The 16,986-nt window shown below is 42.0% G+C and overlaps 1 protein-coding gene across 19 annotated transcripts in view; it reads right to left on the minus strand.

Annotated features, from left to right (window-relative positions):
• The window catches only part of NEB (nebulin), a 124,277-nt gene that overhangs the window by 75,527 nt on the left and 31,764 nt on the right, over nt 1-16,986 (minus strand). For all 19 annotated transcript variants that reach the window (XM_066999863.1, XM_066999881.1, XM_066999882.1 and 16 more), the window contains 24 exons: nt 16,629-16,736; nt 15,621-15,932; nt 15,227-15,430; nt 14,663-14,767; nt 13,732-13,839; nt 13,073-13,384; nt 12,181-12,384; nt 11,737-11,841; nt 11,531-11,638; nt 10,184-10,495; nt 9,287-9,490; nt 8,843-8,947; nt 8,637-8,744; nt 7,290-7,601; nt 6,477-6,680; nt 6,020-6,124; nt 5,814-5,921; nt 4,879-5,190; nt 3,955-4,158; nt 3,068-3,172; nt 2,266-2,373; nt 1,461-1,772; nt 864-1,067; nt 285-389 (listed from right to left, as the gene is read on the minus strand). In XM_066999863.1, coding sequence (XP_066855964.1) covers nt 285-389; nt 864-1,067; nt 1,461-1,772; nt 2,266-2,373; nt 3,068-3,172; nt 3,955-4,158; nt 4,879-5,190; nt 5,814-5,921; nt 6,020-6,124; nt 6,477-6,680; nt 7,290-7,601; nt 8,637-8,744; nt 8,843-8,947; nt 9,287-9,490; nt 10,184-10,495; nt 11,531-11,638; nt 11,737-11,841; nt 12,181-12,384; nt 13,073-13,384; nt 13,732-13,839; nt 14,663-14,767; nt 15,227-15,430; nt 15,621-15,932; nt 16,629-16,736 — 4,374 coding nt within the window. The remainder of the gene's footprint in view (nt 1-284; nt 390-863; nt 1,068-1,460; nt 1,773-2,265; nt 2,374-3,067; nt 3,173-3,954; nt 4,159-4,878; nt 5,191-5,813; nt 5,922-6,019; nt 6,125-6,476; nt 6,681-7,289; nt 7,602-8,636; nt 8,745-8,842; nt 8,948-9,286; nt 9,491-10,183; nt 10,496-11,530; nt 11,639-11,736; nt 11,842-12,180; nt 12,385-13,072; nt 13,385-13,731; nt 13,840-14,662; nt 14,768-15,226; nt 15,431-15,620; nt 15,933-16,628; nt 16,737-16,986) is intronic.

The raw sequence follows: 16,986 nt of genomic DNA on the forward strand, positions 1-16,986 counted from the left end.
AGAAACTGTAAATCATCTAGGGATGGGAAAGAAAGGAATATTCTAAAACTTAAATTATTCATTTCCATACTTTGCTATAGAAATTATTTCTAGTTTATGGTATATAACATATTAAAAAAGCCTGAGTTAGATACCTAGGAAGTAAATTCAGGGAAAAGAACAACTCTGATGTTATCAGCATAGCTGGCCATTTGTGGAACTAAACAACTTGACAACGTTATAATATTACGTAAGAGTCAGAGGTGACAAAATTCTACTTCTCTGAGCTCTTCAATTTTACTTACCTGACTGTAGTTTAATTGGTTTTGCTTAGCTAGCAGGATTTCTGGTGTGTCAGGCATGACATGAACCATGGTCTTATCTTTATTCCATGCTTCAGTGTATAAACGCTAAGAAAGAACAGAGGAAGAGATTACCATTATGTTCCAATATAAGTTAAATACTCATAAACCAGCTAAAACATAAAGGGTATTAGGCAAAATTAAAGGAAGCAGCATGAATATATGCTTACATTTGTAATCAGATACAGATAACAAATTGTCTTCGTAAAAATAATTTCTGAGGCAATTCAACACTTAGAAAACTGCTATATTTATTAAGAAAAATGAATAAACCAAAGCATTATTACTACTCACTGCAGAGACATGTCGAATAAAGGATTAAAATGGAATATGTAGAATATCTTGAGCTGAGTCTTCCATTACATGGCTGTTAGTTTTGATTGAAATAAAGACAGCACACTATTCGAAAAAAGCATCATCTCTGAACTTCAGCATTAGTTGTCATCATGGTATTTCAAGTCTTCCTTCTCCAGGGTTTAGCTGGACAGTGCTGACATGTTACCAGATTGGATCAAGACTCACCTTATTCATCGTCTCTGCATTATGCTTGGCCAAGACCATCTCTAGAGAATCAGTAACACTAGTAAATTTGATTGTGTCCGGAGGCTGACGGTATAATTTATCACTCAAGATCTCTCCTGCCTTCTTGGCTTTTTCAACATCCAAGGAACCAATTGGGACCCAACCAATGCCCCGCAACCATTCAAGGTCGGACTTGTAGCAATTCTATTGCAAAAAATACACAGGTTATTCTAAAAATAATAATGCAATTTACGTAGTGCATCTTTTCACAGATGTTTAATTAAACTCAGTATCAACTTCTAATACAAATAAATTCCAAAGCCCAGACAAATCTTAGCTGATATCACTGCAGTTCATCTAGATGCAGAGTGAAACCATTATCCAAGCTTCACAGAATGACAAATAATAAACAGCCCAAATTACAGAATTTCACTTAATATCAACTAGCAAACATATCTTATTAGAGGTCTGAGTTTCAATAATACTTAAAAATAAGTCTTGAAATTTGTTTTTACCACATTAGTATCTGATGCCCTGGACCACCTATGTAAAATTTCAAATACACCCCTCCCCAAAAATGAAATAAAAGGTACTTGCATCACTCTGCAGATCATAGGCCTTCTTAGCATGGATAACATCATTCTGGTCTGGCAGACAGATCCACTGGTGCAGATAGTGCTTGTAATCAATATCGCTGACCAACTCTTGGCATTTCTTGGCCAACACGATACCCAGCATGTCCACGGGGCTGCTGAAGTGCGTCTTTGTCTTCTCGAAGGCTTTCTTGTACTCCCGGTCACTCTGGATCTTCGCTACGTGCATCGACCACATCATTTTGGGATCATCCTCTATGTTTCGCGCTCCAATGTGGTGGCCAAGCTGCTTGCGATAACCTTCCTTATACTTGTACTGAGATATAAATCAAGATATTTTGTTTATTTTTTAAGTATAAAATTCAGTTACTCATTTTAAATGTTTCTAATAACAAAGTCTCCAAAACACTCTAAAATCTACAGCCAACAAAACACGTTCAAAGTAATTATGGGGCTAATAACATGGATTCTCTGATTAAATTTCTAAGACTTGTATTAGAACCCTAAATTGAGAAGTGTGAGAATTTTTTTTTGAAAAAACACTAATATTAGTGAAAAATAATCCTGATTTATACGTACTATATAAAGATATAATTAACAAAACATTAAAGTACTAACATGATAGCAGCATTATATTGTCCATAATTTTTACAAATCAGTCTTTATACATATATAATAATTTACTTCCAAAAATGTACACTTTGAGTTTAGAGTTTAATTGAAATGCCTTTTACAGAATTTAACTGATAGTTTTCAGGTTGTAGAGATCTAATATCAGCACACAAAGAAATAAAAAGTTTATATCTTACATCACTGGCAATTTGCCTGGATGCTTTGGCAGCTTGAATGGGGATAGCATCACTTCTCAGATCATAGCCTTTCTTTTTTGATTCTTCCATGGCTTGTCTGTAGAGTTTCTAGATGAAGAATTAAACAATAGGATTCATGTAACTAAATTCTTTATATTAGATTCTGTGCAAAGCAAACTGCTCGTGAGTAGATTAAAAAAAAAAAGTGTTAAGATTTATTCTAACCCAGCTTTATCTTTCTTAACTCAAAGCCTCCGAGAAGCAGCTCTTAATAATTTGTATTGAATGAGGATCTTTGCTAAATACTTTAGATAACGATTTTTTTTCTTTCAATACTTTAATAACATAGATTACAACTTCATAGATAAGCTACTCCTCCACATACAAATAGAATAAAACTTACTTTCTAAAGCCTTCTCTTACTGATGCGAATATATTTACCTAAGCTAACACTGAACACTGGAAACAATGTTCTTCACAATTGTGCTGGAATTTTTTTTTTGTCTTTCCAGTGTTGGAATGAATTTTGCACCTTCCCAACGTTACGCACAGTGGGAGAAAGAACCCCCAGAAATTCACTGGAAACACACTTTTCAAAGAATTTATTCTAAGTAGCGCTCACAGACATATGTATACACTACTGTACAAAAGCACAAGTGATGCTTTTAAAGTCACAATTTTTATTATAAACATTTGGTGTCACTTAAAGAAATAGATGGTATCATCTATATCAGGTTTATCAGGATATTGATAACCCAGCCATGAAACAGACCAGTTACATCTGGAGATCTAACAAACTCACCGCACTGTAGTTTTGCATGTTCTGTTTTGCTAGTGTGATTTCAGGTGTGTCGGGCATGATGTGAACTTGTGTCTTGTCTTTATTCCAGGCATCTGTATATAAACGCTGCAGGAGAAACAACATATGTTAGGAGGGAAAAAAAAAAAGATGGCTACTTGGAGATCCCCTATACAGGGAGAAAAATTACAGAACTGTACTCCCAGTGAAGTCTAAAAAATCCTTATTCCTTACATAGCAACGAGACCTTATATTCACTTCTCAAGATGCTTAATTTACAGCTTAAGAATTTGTAACGTAGAAAGAATTCAGTTTTAAAGGAAATGTTTGCAAAAAAAGGCTTTCAACGGAAGGCTAATCAGACACACACAGATTTAAACTCTAAGAACAAGGCCTCACGGAAGGAAGAAATGGTTTTGTTGACATAAATAGGATTGAGATTACAGTCACAGACTCAGAAAAACTCTTGCATTGTGAGAGCTATGTTGAATTGTTTGAAATACAGATATTTCAAAGACTGATCTGAAACAAGTAATTTAAATCCTAGATTACTAAATATATTTGATAAATTATTAGATTTATTAGAAAAATGGCTAAATTGTTTTATTAAAAATTAGATGGAAGATAACACACTACTAGATACATGCTAGAGTATGTAGAAAGCTTTACAACTCATAATTAATATTTAACTTCATAACTTAGAAGATATTGTTATATTAGCACTTGCTAAAAATAAATTACCAATTACCTGTTGATTACCAAGAATGAAACAGACTTTTAAAGTCTCACTGTGCTGAAACTGCACACAGGAACAGACTTGTATTGCTAGACCTCTCTCTCCAGGGTTTAGCTGGAGTGTACTGACGTTATCAGATTGGATCAAGACTCACCTTATTCATCGTTTCTGCATTATGCTTGGCCAAGACCATCTCTAGAGAATCAGTAACACTAGTAAATTTGATTGTGTCCGGAGGCTGACGGTATAATTTATCACTCAAGATCTCTCCTGCCTTCTTGGCTTTTTCAACATCCAAGGAACCAATTGGGACCCAACCAATGCCCCGCAACCATTCAAGGTCGGACTTGTAGCAATTCTATTGCAAAAAGTACAGACAGCCATCTCATTAATATTGCCAGGTAAACATTTCATATATCTCATGCAAATAATGCTTATTTTCTGTTAGTCTCCTTCCTCCTAGTTCAATCAGCAAAACAATCCTTGTTTACGACCTAGATTCAAATCCCAATCCCCGTCTTCAAGAGGTATCATTCACCGAACAACATGTATAGGAACAGTCAAAGGGTAAATGATGTAATTAAAACAAAATCCTGAAAGCCAGCATAAACTTTTCCTGTAATGTATATTCCCAAGAAACAGGAAGTCATTCAGTAAGGAAGAGCAGGTTTTAAGTTAAACAATTTTCCCAAGACAGAACGGAAGAATTCCAGTCATGGAACTTAAAGAAAAAAGTCATACGGGGCAATTTCCTCTTTATATGTAGTTAATCTGCATATATAGGCATTAAAGCTATCTGTTATATTACTTATCTGCTAATCTTCTATTATGCTAATGGATTTCCTGTATTTAAACCTTCATACTATTCAGTATTCCTTATTTACAGATTCATTTACTATTGTCTTATGACCTCCTCTTGGAACAAGTAGAGAAAAACACAATGTGAAAAAACACTGCAACAGAAACAGGTCAGGAGCTTCTGCATTTTGTAGAGAGTAGCTTCTATCTTTTATATGCTTTGTACGTAAGGGAAATTACATACACAGCAGAACATCAATGCTCATCAGTGAGTACTCACATCACTCTGCAGATCATAGGCCTTCTTAGCATGGATAACATCATTCTGGTCTGGCAGACAGATCCACTGGTGCAGATAGTGGCGGTAATCAATATCGCTGACCAACTCTTGGCATTTCTTGGCCAACACAATACCCAGCATGTCCACGGGGCTGCTGAAGTGCGTCTTTGTCTTCTCAAAGGCTTTCTTGTACTCCCTGTCACTCTGGATCTTCGCTACATGCATCGACCACATCATCTTGGGATCATCCTCTATGTTTCGCGCTCCAATGTGGTGGCCAAGCTGCTTGCGATAACCTTCCTTATACTTGTACTGTAGGCAAAAAGATGTTCGTTGAGTTTTATTTCAGTTTTCTTCACATACTAAGAAAAGCCCAAGTAGAACAACCTCCAGAGAACTTTGTATGTGAAACCACGGAGACGTTAAAGTACGTATTCAGCTGATGAATTGCAATGTGCAGCTACAAAGGGATTTACCTAACATTTTCTGACTGTTGTAACCTTCATGTTTTCCAAAGCACACTATGGCCTACATATTAAGAGCTCCTCCTCAGTACGTGAGAGAATATAAAGTGTGTAAATTACAGAATCAATAAAAAAAACTCAAAAGTTCAGTATATTTACCCATTTCCATAGAGAGTCAGTAGGTGACTTTCAAGCACAAAGGAGAATTTTCAATATTAATATCTAATCATCAAGGAACCCACTACTTTTACACTGCCTTTACCTCTTACAAAAACTCTGCGATGAGAAAATTCAAAAGTATTGCGCATTTAAAGAAAAGAGGTTCTGAATAAGAGACTTTCACAAAATTAAATAAATGAAAGGCCAAATCAAAAAATAATGGTCTATGCAGAAACATTGTCACAGATGTAAGATGCAGACACAGAGAAACTGTCCAAGAGAGTGTGCCACCAAGGCCTTCTATGTACTTACATCACTGGCAATATCCCTGGAAGCTTTAGCAGACTTGATAGGAATTGCATCTTCCCGTAGGTCATAGCCCTTTTTCTTCTCTTCCTCCATTGCAAGCCTGTACAGTTTCTGAAAGAAAAACAAGCGTTCCCAAGTGACCCCAACTACACTTCTTCCTGCACCGCCTCTGCCCACGGATGGACACCGAGCCCACACGGAACACATACCTCACTGAGGTTCTGCTGGTTCTGCTGGGCCAGCAAAATACCAGGTGTATCTGGCATAATGTGAACGCTGGTTTTGTCTTTCTCCCAGGCAGACGTATACGCACGCTAAAAAGGTGAGCACAACGTGAAAGATCATGCAAGCACAGGGAAACAAACACAGAGACCAAACTAGCTCAACTGGGCCTCTACCAGCCTCTAGGTCTCAACATACTTAGGCACTTTCCTTTCCCCAAGACTTTTAAAGTCTCACCCTTTTCTTTTTCGTACCACACCCAAACTCTGCTCCAATTACAAAAAACAGACATTAATCTAAAACAAGGAAGACAAGTCCGACAAATCCCCCGAGCAGGAGGACAGTGTTGCCTCCACCAAAACCCTGGCCCTGGAGGGAGAAGAGCTCTAGAGCCCTGCCAGAGGCACTCCTTTCCCTCAGGCTGAAAACACAAGGGAATCTCACTTGGTTCATAATTTCAGAGTTGTGCTTTGCCAGAACCATAGGCATAGAGTCAGGAATGCTCGTGAACTTGATGGTGTCCGGGTGCTGACGATACTTCTTGTCACTCAGGATCAGGCTCGCCCTCTTGTTCTTCTCATCGTCCAGCGAACCACTTGGGGACCAACCAATGCCTCTCAGCCACAGAAGGTCCGACTTGTACACATTCTGAAATGACAGGCAAGGACACAAACAGCTCAGCAACATCCTCAGTGTGTGCAAGCACCCCTCCTACCAAGGGAAGCTCCGCCTGAGAAGGAACATTCCCCTGGGTCAACACACTAGACAGCACAAAGGAGCTACCATGCAGCACGGCTCCCGTTTTACCGAGCCTTTGTAGACAAAAGCCTATGTAGGCAAAAGGGACAAAGATCTGCCCCATCCTGCAATCTTGGCTGACTTAGGCACACACTAGGACCTTTACACCCCACCATCTAATGCTCTTTATACCACGCCAGCTTGTGTTTGCCCAGTGCCAGTCCTCCCAAGATTCCTGTGCCCTTCCCCTTATGGAATGATCTTTAGCCACTTTCTGCAACCATTCCCTCCACACAGAAAAAACAAGAAACAACACTTCTGTAATCATAAAGTACAATGCCACACAAACTTCTTTGTCTCTGTTTCAAAGAAAAAACACTCAGCATGTCAGCATGGCCACAACACCATCTCACAGAATCAGCCCAGGTTTATGGTCCCCAACTGCCATCTTCCCCAACAGTCAAGCAGAACTCAAGAAAGGCAGCCCGTTTCCCACACATCTAGGAAAGAACAACTTACATCGCTCTGAAGGTCGTACACTTTCCTGGCTTGTACAACATCGTTCTGGTCCGGCAGACACGTCCACCGATGCAGATAATGCTTGTAATCAATGTCACTGACCAGCTCCTGACACTTCTTGGCCAACACCACACCCAGCATGTCCACGGGGCTGCTGAAGTGCGTCTTTGTCTTCTCAAAGGCTTTCTTGTACTCCCGGTCACTCTGGATCTTCGCTACATGCATCGACCACATCATCTTGGGATCATCCTCTATGTTTCGCGCTCCAATGTGGTGGCCAAGCTGCTTGCGATAACCTTCCTTGTACTTGTACTGTAGGATTAAAGAAGCTCAGTAAGTTTACGCTCAGCCCTTCTTCTTCCTCTCAGCACTGTTCTGGAGCAACTCCTGTGAAAAGTGCTTTGCTAATGGAACCTGGCAAGATCACCATGGGAACAGGCATCCAAGTGCAACGTACCCCACGATGGGCTACACCTCCATCCCACCCCAGGCCTGCACCAAGACACTGGAGCCACACGGAGGTCCAGACTGCAACCCCAACCAAGCCAGCTCAGGAACCAGGAGCAATGTGCCTGTACAGACAGCAGCTCCACACAACCCAAGCAGCCTCGCTGAGAGGCCAGCTCAGCAGCTGGGGTGGAAAACGGGACAAAACCCATCAGACTGCTCCAGCAGGCAATCTGGCCTTCATCCTGTACTGCTCTGTCTGCTCTCACCCACGCAGCCCCCAGCAGCCGACACACTCCTCTGAACCAGGCTGCCCTCACAGTGCAAAGGACTCTTTCTCCCAGCTCAGTGTGTCCTCAGCTTTTCTGCTGGCTGCCTGAGTTTGGGCAGTGACATGGAACTGCGCTACACTTTTCCCTCCCCCAGTTCCAAAATGTCCAGAAAGCCTGAGGAGAGATTGAGCTCATCTTTCCAGACTAACAGAACAAACCTAAACTACAGAACGTCTCATGAGAGAGTAAATTCAGCCCCTGCACCCTAAAATCATGTTCTGCAACACCAGCTGGGACAAAGTAACAGTGGCCTGAAAATGACTGCTCCACTCCAGTCCACACAGAAATGATAAACGTCCCTGTCATATCAGAAAACTTGGTTTGGGTTTTCTTTTCAATGGTCCAGCTCATCAGGGTAGCTGCAGGCATCAGGCGAGTGCACATCCGTACTGACAGACTGGCCCTACTGAACCTCTGCCACCAACGCCTTTACTGACTAGCTGAGCGGTAATGACAGGTACGTGCTCTGTGGGCTACACTCATCTAAGTTTGCAGTCCCTGGTCTTGAGCTGCAAGCACAGGGAAACTGTCCAAGAAAGTGTGCCACCAAGGCCTCCTGTGTACTTACATCACTGGCAATATCCCTGGAAGCTTTAGCAGACTTGATAGGAATGGCATCTTCCCGGAGGTCATAGCCCTTTTTCTTCTCTTCCTCCATTGCAAGCCTGTACAGTTTCTGAAAGAAAAACAAGCGTTCCCAAGTGACCCCAACTACACTTCTTCCTGCACCGCCTCTGCCCACGGATGGACACCGAGCCCACACGGAACACCTACCTCACTGAGGTTCTGCTGGTTCTGCTGGGCCAGCAAAATACCAGGTGTATCTGGCATAATGTGAACGCTGGTTTTGTCTTTCTCCCAGGCAGACGTATATGCACGCTAAAAAGGTGAGCACAACGTGAAAGATCATGCAAGCACAGGGAAACAAACAGAAACCAAACTAGCTCAACAGGGCCTCTACCAGCCTCTAGGTCTCAACACACTTAGGCACTTTCCTTTCCCCAAGACTTTTAAAGTCTCACCCTTTTCTTTCCCGCACCACACCCAAACTCTGCTCCAATTACAAAAAAGAGATGTTGATCAAACAAGGAACACAAATCCCCCGAGCAGGAGGACAGTGTTGCCTCCACCAAAACCCTGGCCCTGGAGGGAGAAGAGCTCTAGAGCCCTGCCAGAGGCACTCCTTTCCCTCAGGCTGAAAACACAAGGGAATCTCACTTGGTTCATAATTTCAGAGTTGTGCTTCGCCAGAACCATAGGCATAGAGTCAGGAATGCTCGTGAACTTGATGGTGTCCGGGTGCTGACGATACTTCTTGTCACTCAGGATCAGGCTCGCCCTCTTGTTCTTCTCATCGTCCAGCGAACCACTTGGGGACCAGCCAATGCCTCTCAGCCACAGAAGGTCCGACTTGTACACATTCTGAAATGACAGGCAAGGACACAAACAGCTCAGCAACATCCTCAGTGTGTGCAAGCACCCCTCCTACCAAGGGAAGCTCCGCCTGAGAAGGAACATTCCCCTGGGTCACACACCAGACAGCACAAAGGGGCTACCATGTATCTCGGCTCCTGTTACACCGAGGTTGTGTAGGCTCTGCACGCCTGCACCACCACAAGCAGGTGCCCAGCATCTGACAGAGCTCCCCTCAAGCATCTTCTGTGCAAAAGCCTTTGTAGGCAAAAGGGACAAAGATCTGTCCCATCCAGCAGTCTTGGCTGACAGAGGCACTGAAGAGGACCCTTAAACCCCACCACCTAAGGTTCTTTATACTACTCCAGCTTGTGTTTGCCCAGCACTTGTCCTTCAAAAGTAAAAATTGACTCTTTTGCCCTTTCCCTTATAGAATGAACTTTAGCCACATGCAGAAACCTTTCCCTCCACACAGTCAAAGGAAGACACTATTCTTCTGTGATCATAATATACAATGCCACACAAAATTCTTCCTCAATGATTCAAAGAAAACCAAAAAACACTCAGTACGTCAGTATGGCCATAACAACCTCTCATAGAAACAGCCCAGGTTTATGGTCCCCAACTGCATCTTCCCCAACAGTCAAGCAGAACTCAAGAAGGACAGCCCGTTTCCCACACATCTAGGAAAGAACAACTTACATCGCTCTGAAGGTCGTACACTTTCCTGGCTTGTACAACATCGTTCTGGTCCGGCAGACACGTCCACCGATGCAGATAATGCTTGTAATCAATGTCACTGACCAGCTCCTGACACTTCTTGGCCAACACCACACCCAGCATGTCCACGGGGCTGCTGAAGTGCGTCTTTGTCTTCTCAAAGGCTTTCTTGTACTCCCGGTCACTCTGGATCTTCGCTACATGCATCGACCACATCATCTTGGGATCATCCTCTATGTTTCGCGCTCCAATGTGGTGGCCAAGCTGCTTGCGATAACCTTCCTTGTACTTGTACTGTAGGATTAAAGAAGCTCAGTAAGTTTACGCTCAGCCCTTCTTCTTCCTCTCAGCACTGTTCTGGAGCAACTCCTGTGAAAAGTGCTTTGCTAATGGAACCTGGCAAGATCACCATGGGAACAGGCATCCAAGTGCAACGTACCCCACGATGGGCTACACCTCCATCCCACCCCAGGCCTGCACCAAGACACTGGAGCCACACGGAGGTCCAGACTGCAACCCCAACCAAGCCAGCTCAGGAACCAGGAGCAATGTGCCTGTACAGACAGCAGCTCCACACAACCCAAGCAGCCTCGCTGAGAGGCCAGCTCAGCAGCTGGGGTGGAAAACGGGACAAAACCCATCAGACTGCTCCAGCAGGCAATCTGGCCTTCATCCTGTACTGCTCTGTCTGCTCTCACCCACGCAGCCCCCAGCAGCCGACACACTCCTCTGAACCAGGCTGCCCTCACAGTGCAAAGGACTCTTTCTCCCAGCTCAGTGTGTCCTCAGCTTTTCTGCTGGCTGCCTGAGTTTGGGCAGTGACATGGAACTGCGCTACACTTTTCCCTCCCCCAGTTCCAAAATGTCCAGAAAGCCTGAGGAGAGATTGAGCTCATCTTTCCAGACTAACAGAACAAACCTAAACTACAGAACGTCTCATGAGAGAGTAAATTCAGCCCCTGCACCCTAAAATCATGTTCTGCAACACCAGCTGGGACAAAGTAACAGTGGCCTGAAAATGACTGCTCCACTCCAGTCCACACAGAAATGATAAACGTCCCTGTCATATCAGAAAACTTGGTTTGGGTTTTCTTTTCAATGGTCCAGCTCATCAGGGTAGCTGCAGGCATCAGGCGAGTGCACATCCGTACTGACAGACTGGCCCTACTGAACCTCTGCCACCAACGCCTTTACTGACTAGCTGAGCGGTAATGACAGGTACGTGCTCTGTGGGCTACACTCATCTAAGTTTGCAGTCCCTGGTCTTGAGCTGCAAGCACAGGGAAACTGTCCAAGAAAGTGTGCCACCAAGGCCTCCTGTGTACTTACATCACTGGCAATATCCCTGGAAGCTTTAGCAGACTTGATAGGAATGGCATCTTCCCGGAGGTCATAGCCCTTTTTCTTCTCTTCCTCCATTGCAAGCCTGTACAGTTTCTGAAAGAAAAACAAGCGTTCCCAAGTGACCCCAACTACACTTCTTCCTGCACCGCCTCTGCCCACGGATGGACACCGAGCCCACACGGAACACCTACCTCACTGAGGTTCTGCTGGTTCTGCTGGGCCAGCAAAATACCAGGTGTATCTGGCATAATGTGAACGCTGGTTTTGTCTTTCTCCCAGGCAGACGTATATGCACGCTAAAAAGGTGAGCACAACGTGAAAGATCATGCAAGCACAGGGAAACAAACAGAAACCAAACTAGCTCAACAGGGCCTCTACCAGCCTCTAGGTCTCAACACACTTAGGCACTTTCCTTTCCCCAAGACTTTTAAAGTCTCACCCTTTTCTTTCCCGCACCACACCCAAACTCTGCTCCAATTACAAAAAAGAGATGTTGATCAAACAAGGAACACAAATCCCCCGAGCAGGAGGACAGTGTTGCCTCCACCAAAACCCTGGCCCTGGAGGGAGAAGAGCTCTAGAGCCCTGCCAGAGGCACTCCTTTCCCTCAGGCTGAAAACACAAGGGAATCTCACTTGGTTCATAATTTCAGAGTTGTGCTTCGCCAGAACCATAGGCATAGAGTCAGGAATGCTCGTGAACTTGATGGTGTCTGGGTGCTGACGATACTTCTTGTCACTCAGGATCAGGCTCGCCCTCTTGTTCTTCTCATCGTCCAGCGAACCACTTGGGGACCAGCCAATGCCTCTCAGCCACAGAAGGTCCGACTTGTACAAATTCTGAAATGACAGGCAAGGACACAAACAGCTCAGCAACATCCTCAGTGTGTGCAAGCACCCCTCCTACCAAGGGAAGCTCCGCCTGAGAAGGAACATTCCCCTGGGTCACACACCAGACAGCACAAAGGGGCTACCATGTATCTCGGCTCCTGTTACACCGAGGTTGTGTAGGCTCTGCACGCCTGCATCACCACAAGCAGGTGCCCAGCAACTGACAGAGCTCCCCTCAAGCATCTTCTGTGCAAAAGCCTTTGTAGGCAAAAGGGACAAAGATCTGTCCCATCCAGCAGTCTTGGCTGACAGAGGCACTGAAGGGGACTGTTACACCCCACCACCTGATGCTCTTTATACTACTTCAGCTTGCATATGCCCAGAGCCGGTCCTCCAAAAGTAAAAATTTGACTCCTTTGCCCTTCCCCTTATAGAATGAACTTTAGCCACTTTCTGCAACCATTCCCTCCACACAGTCAAAGCAAGACACAACTCTTCTGTGATCATAAAGCACGGTACCACACAAACTTCTGCCTTTCTGGTTCAAAGAAGAAACACTCAGCATGTCAGCATGGCCACAACACCATCTCACAGAATCAGCCCAGGTTTATGGTCCCCAACTGCATCTTCCCCAACAGTCAAGCAGAACTCAAGAAGGACAGCCCGTTTCCCACATATCTAGGAAAGAACAACTTACATCGCTCTGAAGGTCGTACACTTTCCTGGCTTGTACAACATCGTTCTGGTCCGGCAGACACGTCCACCGATGCAGATAATGCTTGTAATCAATGTCACTGACCAGCTCCTGACACTTCTTGGCCAACACCACACCCAGCATGTCCACGGGGCTGCTGAAGTGCGTCTTTGTCTTCTCAAAGGCTTTCTTGTACTCCCGGTCACTCTGGATCTTCGCTACATGCATCGACCACATCATCTTGGGATCATCCTCTATGTTTCGCGCTCCAATGTGGTGGCCAAGCTGCTTCCGGTACGCAGTTTTATATTGGTACTAAATGAATAGAGGAAACCGCCGTGTTTTAAAGAAGTACGTAACATTTCTGATTTGTTAATAGACTGGCTAATTTTTGAACTGAAACGTATTATAAAAATATATCGCATATTTTGGCTATATTTTTAGTATTTTTATTTCTAGATCGTATTAAGTTATTTTCTACGGTTACATTCTTTCTATTTGTTAACTATTTTAATGAATTCAATTAACTTTGCACAATAAAGAATTACACAACCTCTTGGGTGAGGAGCAATGTAAGTGTTAAAATGTTAGATCTCCTCCTATTACAGGGAAATGTCTACTAGCTCAATGCCACACTATTATTTTCACTCAGTAGGACTTACTTCACTAGCTATGTCTCTGGATGCCTTCGCTGACTTGAGGGGTATAGCATCGGGAGGAAGATCGTAGCCTTTCCTCTTCAACTCTTCATATCCTAACTTGTAATGTTTCTGTTGGAGAAGGATTCAAAGTAATTATTGCAAATAAGGCTCTGGAGAGTTTTTCAATATGTAAAAAAGTAAGATCACCCTACCTATACAATGTGGTAATTTTATTCCTTTGATTATTGAAAAAGAAGTATGAGATTCCAAATGCAGTTTCATTAATCAAATGAAATCCCATACCTTATTTCTAATAATATGTATTTTGTAACTGATTATATAAAATATATAAAAATAACTACCTGCAATTTCTCTGATGATCTCATCTGAGACCAAAACTTTTCCTTTACTAGAAATATTAATCTGAATGAAGAATAGTCTTCTACAGAGGTGAATAATACAACCCTGCAATTTGCTACACCCAATTTCAATCACAATTATTTGTCTTCTTTATTTCTTATGATAAAGCTGCTGACATTTTACATCTCGCACCTAATCTATAGTTGTTCCATTATAGCCAGAAATTTGATGTAATGTAATCCTAAGAAATTCTAAAAATGTAGTTTGATATAATCAGACTTTTAACTAAACAACAGGCTTACTGAAAATTCCTGAATACATATCGAAAATGTTAATATAATTGGTAGGGATGAACGAAAACACCAAACTTGCACTGAGTATTTTCTTGGTATTTTTTTTCTAGCAACTCCATTTCCATATTATAACCTAGCAATTTACTTGGGCTTCCCAGTGCATAACAATTTCCACAGGAAAAGATTACAGGTGTGCTTACAACCATTAGATTTGTAGAATTACTCTACTTCATTTTCAACTAAAGCTATAAAGAGTAAATCCAAATTTCATAAAAGAAATATTGTAGAGACACACTTACATCACTTGTGTTGATTAAGTTTGATTTGGCCAGTAAAATTTCAGGAGTATCAGGCATGATGTGAACCTGAGTCTTGTCCTTGTCCCAGGCTTGTCTATAGAGTATCTGAAAAGAGACACAAACAGAAATATCTTGTCTGATAAAAGGCTCACATTCACGGCAGTGAATTCATCTTAATTTTTCTGAACAATTGCAAAGCAAAGATATACCATGCAAGCAAGATATTTAAATAAAATAATACACCAGCTTCTTACTGAAATACCTTTTTTCCCTCTTTACATCCATGAATGCTCAACGAGGCAGCATTATGACAACATGGTTGCATACTACATAGTAAGGGTTATATTTGCAGTTTGCTGAATAAATTGTATAGACCTTAATCTCCTGATTAAGGCATAATACTTCTTGACAACTGAGCAGTAAGGCACAGATTCCAAACATCTGATATTTTTATACTTTATATTTTTATAATCACATTCTGGTATAGTGACCTTTTCAACAAATGAATACTAACTTATTCCTACATTTATTGAATCACATGTACTTGTTCCAGAGGCAACTTACATCACTTCTATTTTTGGCATTAGATTTTGCTAAAACGATATTCATGGCATCTGGGATACTTGTGAACTTAATAGTATCTGGGTGCTGCCGGTACTTCTTTTCACTCAGTATTTCAGAAGCTTTCTTGTTCTTTTCAGATTCCAAAGATCCCAAAGGACTCCATCCAAGGCCTCTGAGCCACTGTAGATCTGACTTATATAGATTCTATTAAGGAAAAAAAAAATCATAGTAGATTCTTTTACTGTTCATGTATTAAACCATATTAAAAAGCTAACTGGTATATTAACTTCAGTCTGATCTATACTAATATCAAAAGAGAGTTATTACAGAAACTTTTCCATAAGTAGTAAATATCTTACAGAAAATGAATGAATGAAATCCAGCGGAAGCTTACATCACTCTGTAGTTCATAGACCCTCTTCGCTTGAGTGACATCGTTCTGGTCTGGTAGACAAGTCCAGCGGTGTAGCATCTGTTTGTAATCTATATCGCTAACCAATTCCTGACATTTCTTAGCAAGAAGGAAGCCCAACATATCCACGGGCATGTTGAACTTTGTCTTCCACTTCTCAAAATCTTTCTTATACTCCCTCTCACTCTGCATCTTAGCTACTTGCATAGACCACAACATCTTAGGATCATCCTGTAAGCTGCGGAATCCGATGTGATGTCCCTGTTGCTTGCGGTAACCTTCTTTGTACTTGTACTAAAATTAAAAAGGTTGCATTATTGAAATTACAGTAAGAATCAGGCAGTGGTAAAATAAATAAGGCAAATATATTCACTCAGTTCAATGTTCCTCATTACCAATGAAATGAGCAACTTGCTATAGCATCTCATGTAAAGGTTTAGTAGCCCCCTGATTCATGTGCATCACTTGGTGTCTGTGAATGCTTTGCCTGGGAATAAACAGAGTCTCCTGGAGAGGAAGAGGGCATATCTCTAACAGTGGTCTCCTGTGCCATTTGATTTATACAGTCACACAGTTCAGAACTCCCAAAGGCTGTCACATTTAAATATTTTGATGAATAAAATAATCAGCTTAAACATCCAATGATTAATGAAATCTGTTCCATAAATTCAGGAGTCATACCAGTAGCAAGTTACAGAAAGTAATAGAAATATATGTGTCACCATATCTATTTCGGAGTCGTAAAGAGGATTTCCAAGTATAGGCACTGGGATCAGCTACGTGGACTAAATTGCCACTTCATGGATGGACTTTGGAATTGCTAAGACCTAAGAACAACTCTCCTTCAAATCTTTTCTTCAAAAAACAAACTCACAAAAACAGATCAGGAAAGTGTTTCTTCATCAATTTTGCTTATTTACTCCAAGGTACACCTTAGCAGAGGGATGCACAAAGAAGTGCATTTCAGACTGAATTAGAAGTGTTGCTTACGTCACTTGCAATGTCCCTTGAAGCTTTGGCAGCTTTCACTGAAATGGCTTCAGGTGTGAGGTCATAGCCCTTCTTTATCATTTCCTCCCAGCCAAGCTTGTACAATTTCTAAAATTGAAAACAATTTTAGTTAAAAAGCCTTAGTAATACATATATTACCTTCCACTTAGATATGCTAGTGATCCGTATTACCTAATTCTTGTTACCTCAAAAGCTTCAGTTATGAGAGAAGAGCTACTGGAATGAAAACTGAGAAAAGGGAAAATGTGATAGGCAGGGAAGGTAGTCTTCCAAGTCTTAGGCCAGTGATTAAATAGCTTTTATTTACTGCAGCACTTTCCTATCACAGGATATCTTT

Source organism: Anser cygnoides, chromosome 6, assembly GCF_040182565.1.
Source record: "Anser cygnoides isolate HZ-2024a breed goose chromosome 6, Taihu_goose_T2T_genome, whole genome shotgun sequence".
In the NCBI taxonomy this organism is placed as follows: Eukaryota; Metazoa; Chordata; class Aves; order Anseriformes; family Anatidae; genus Anser; species Anser cygnoides.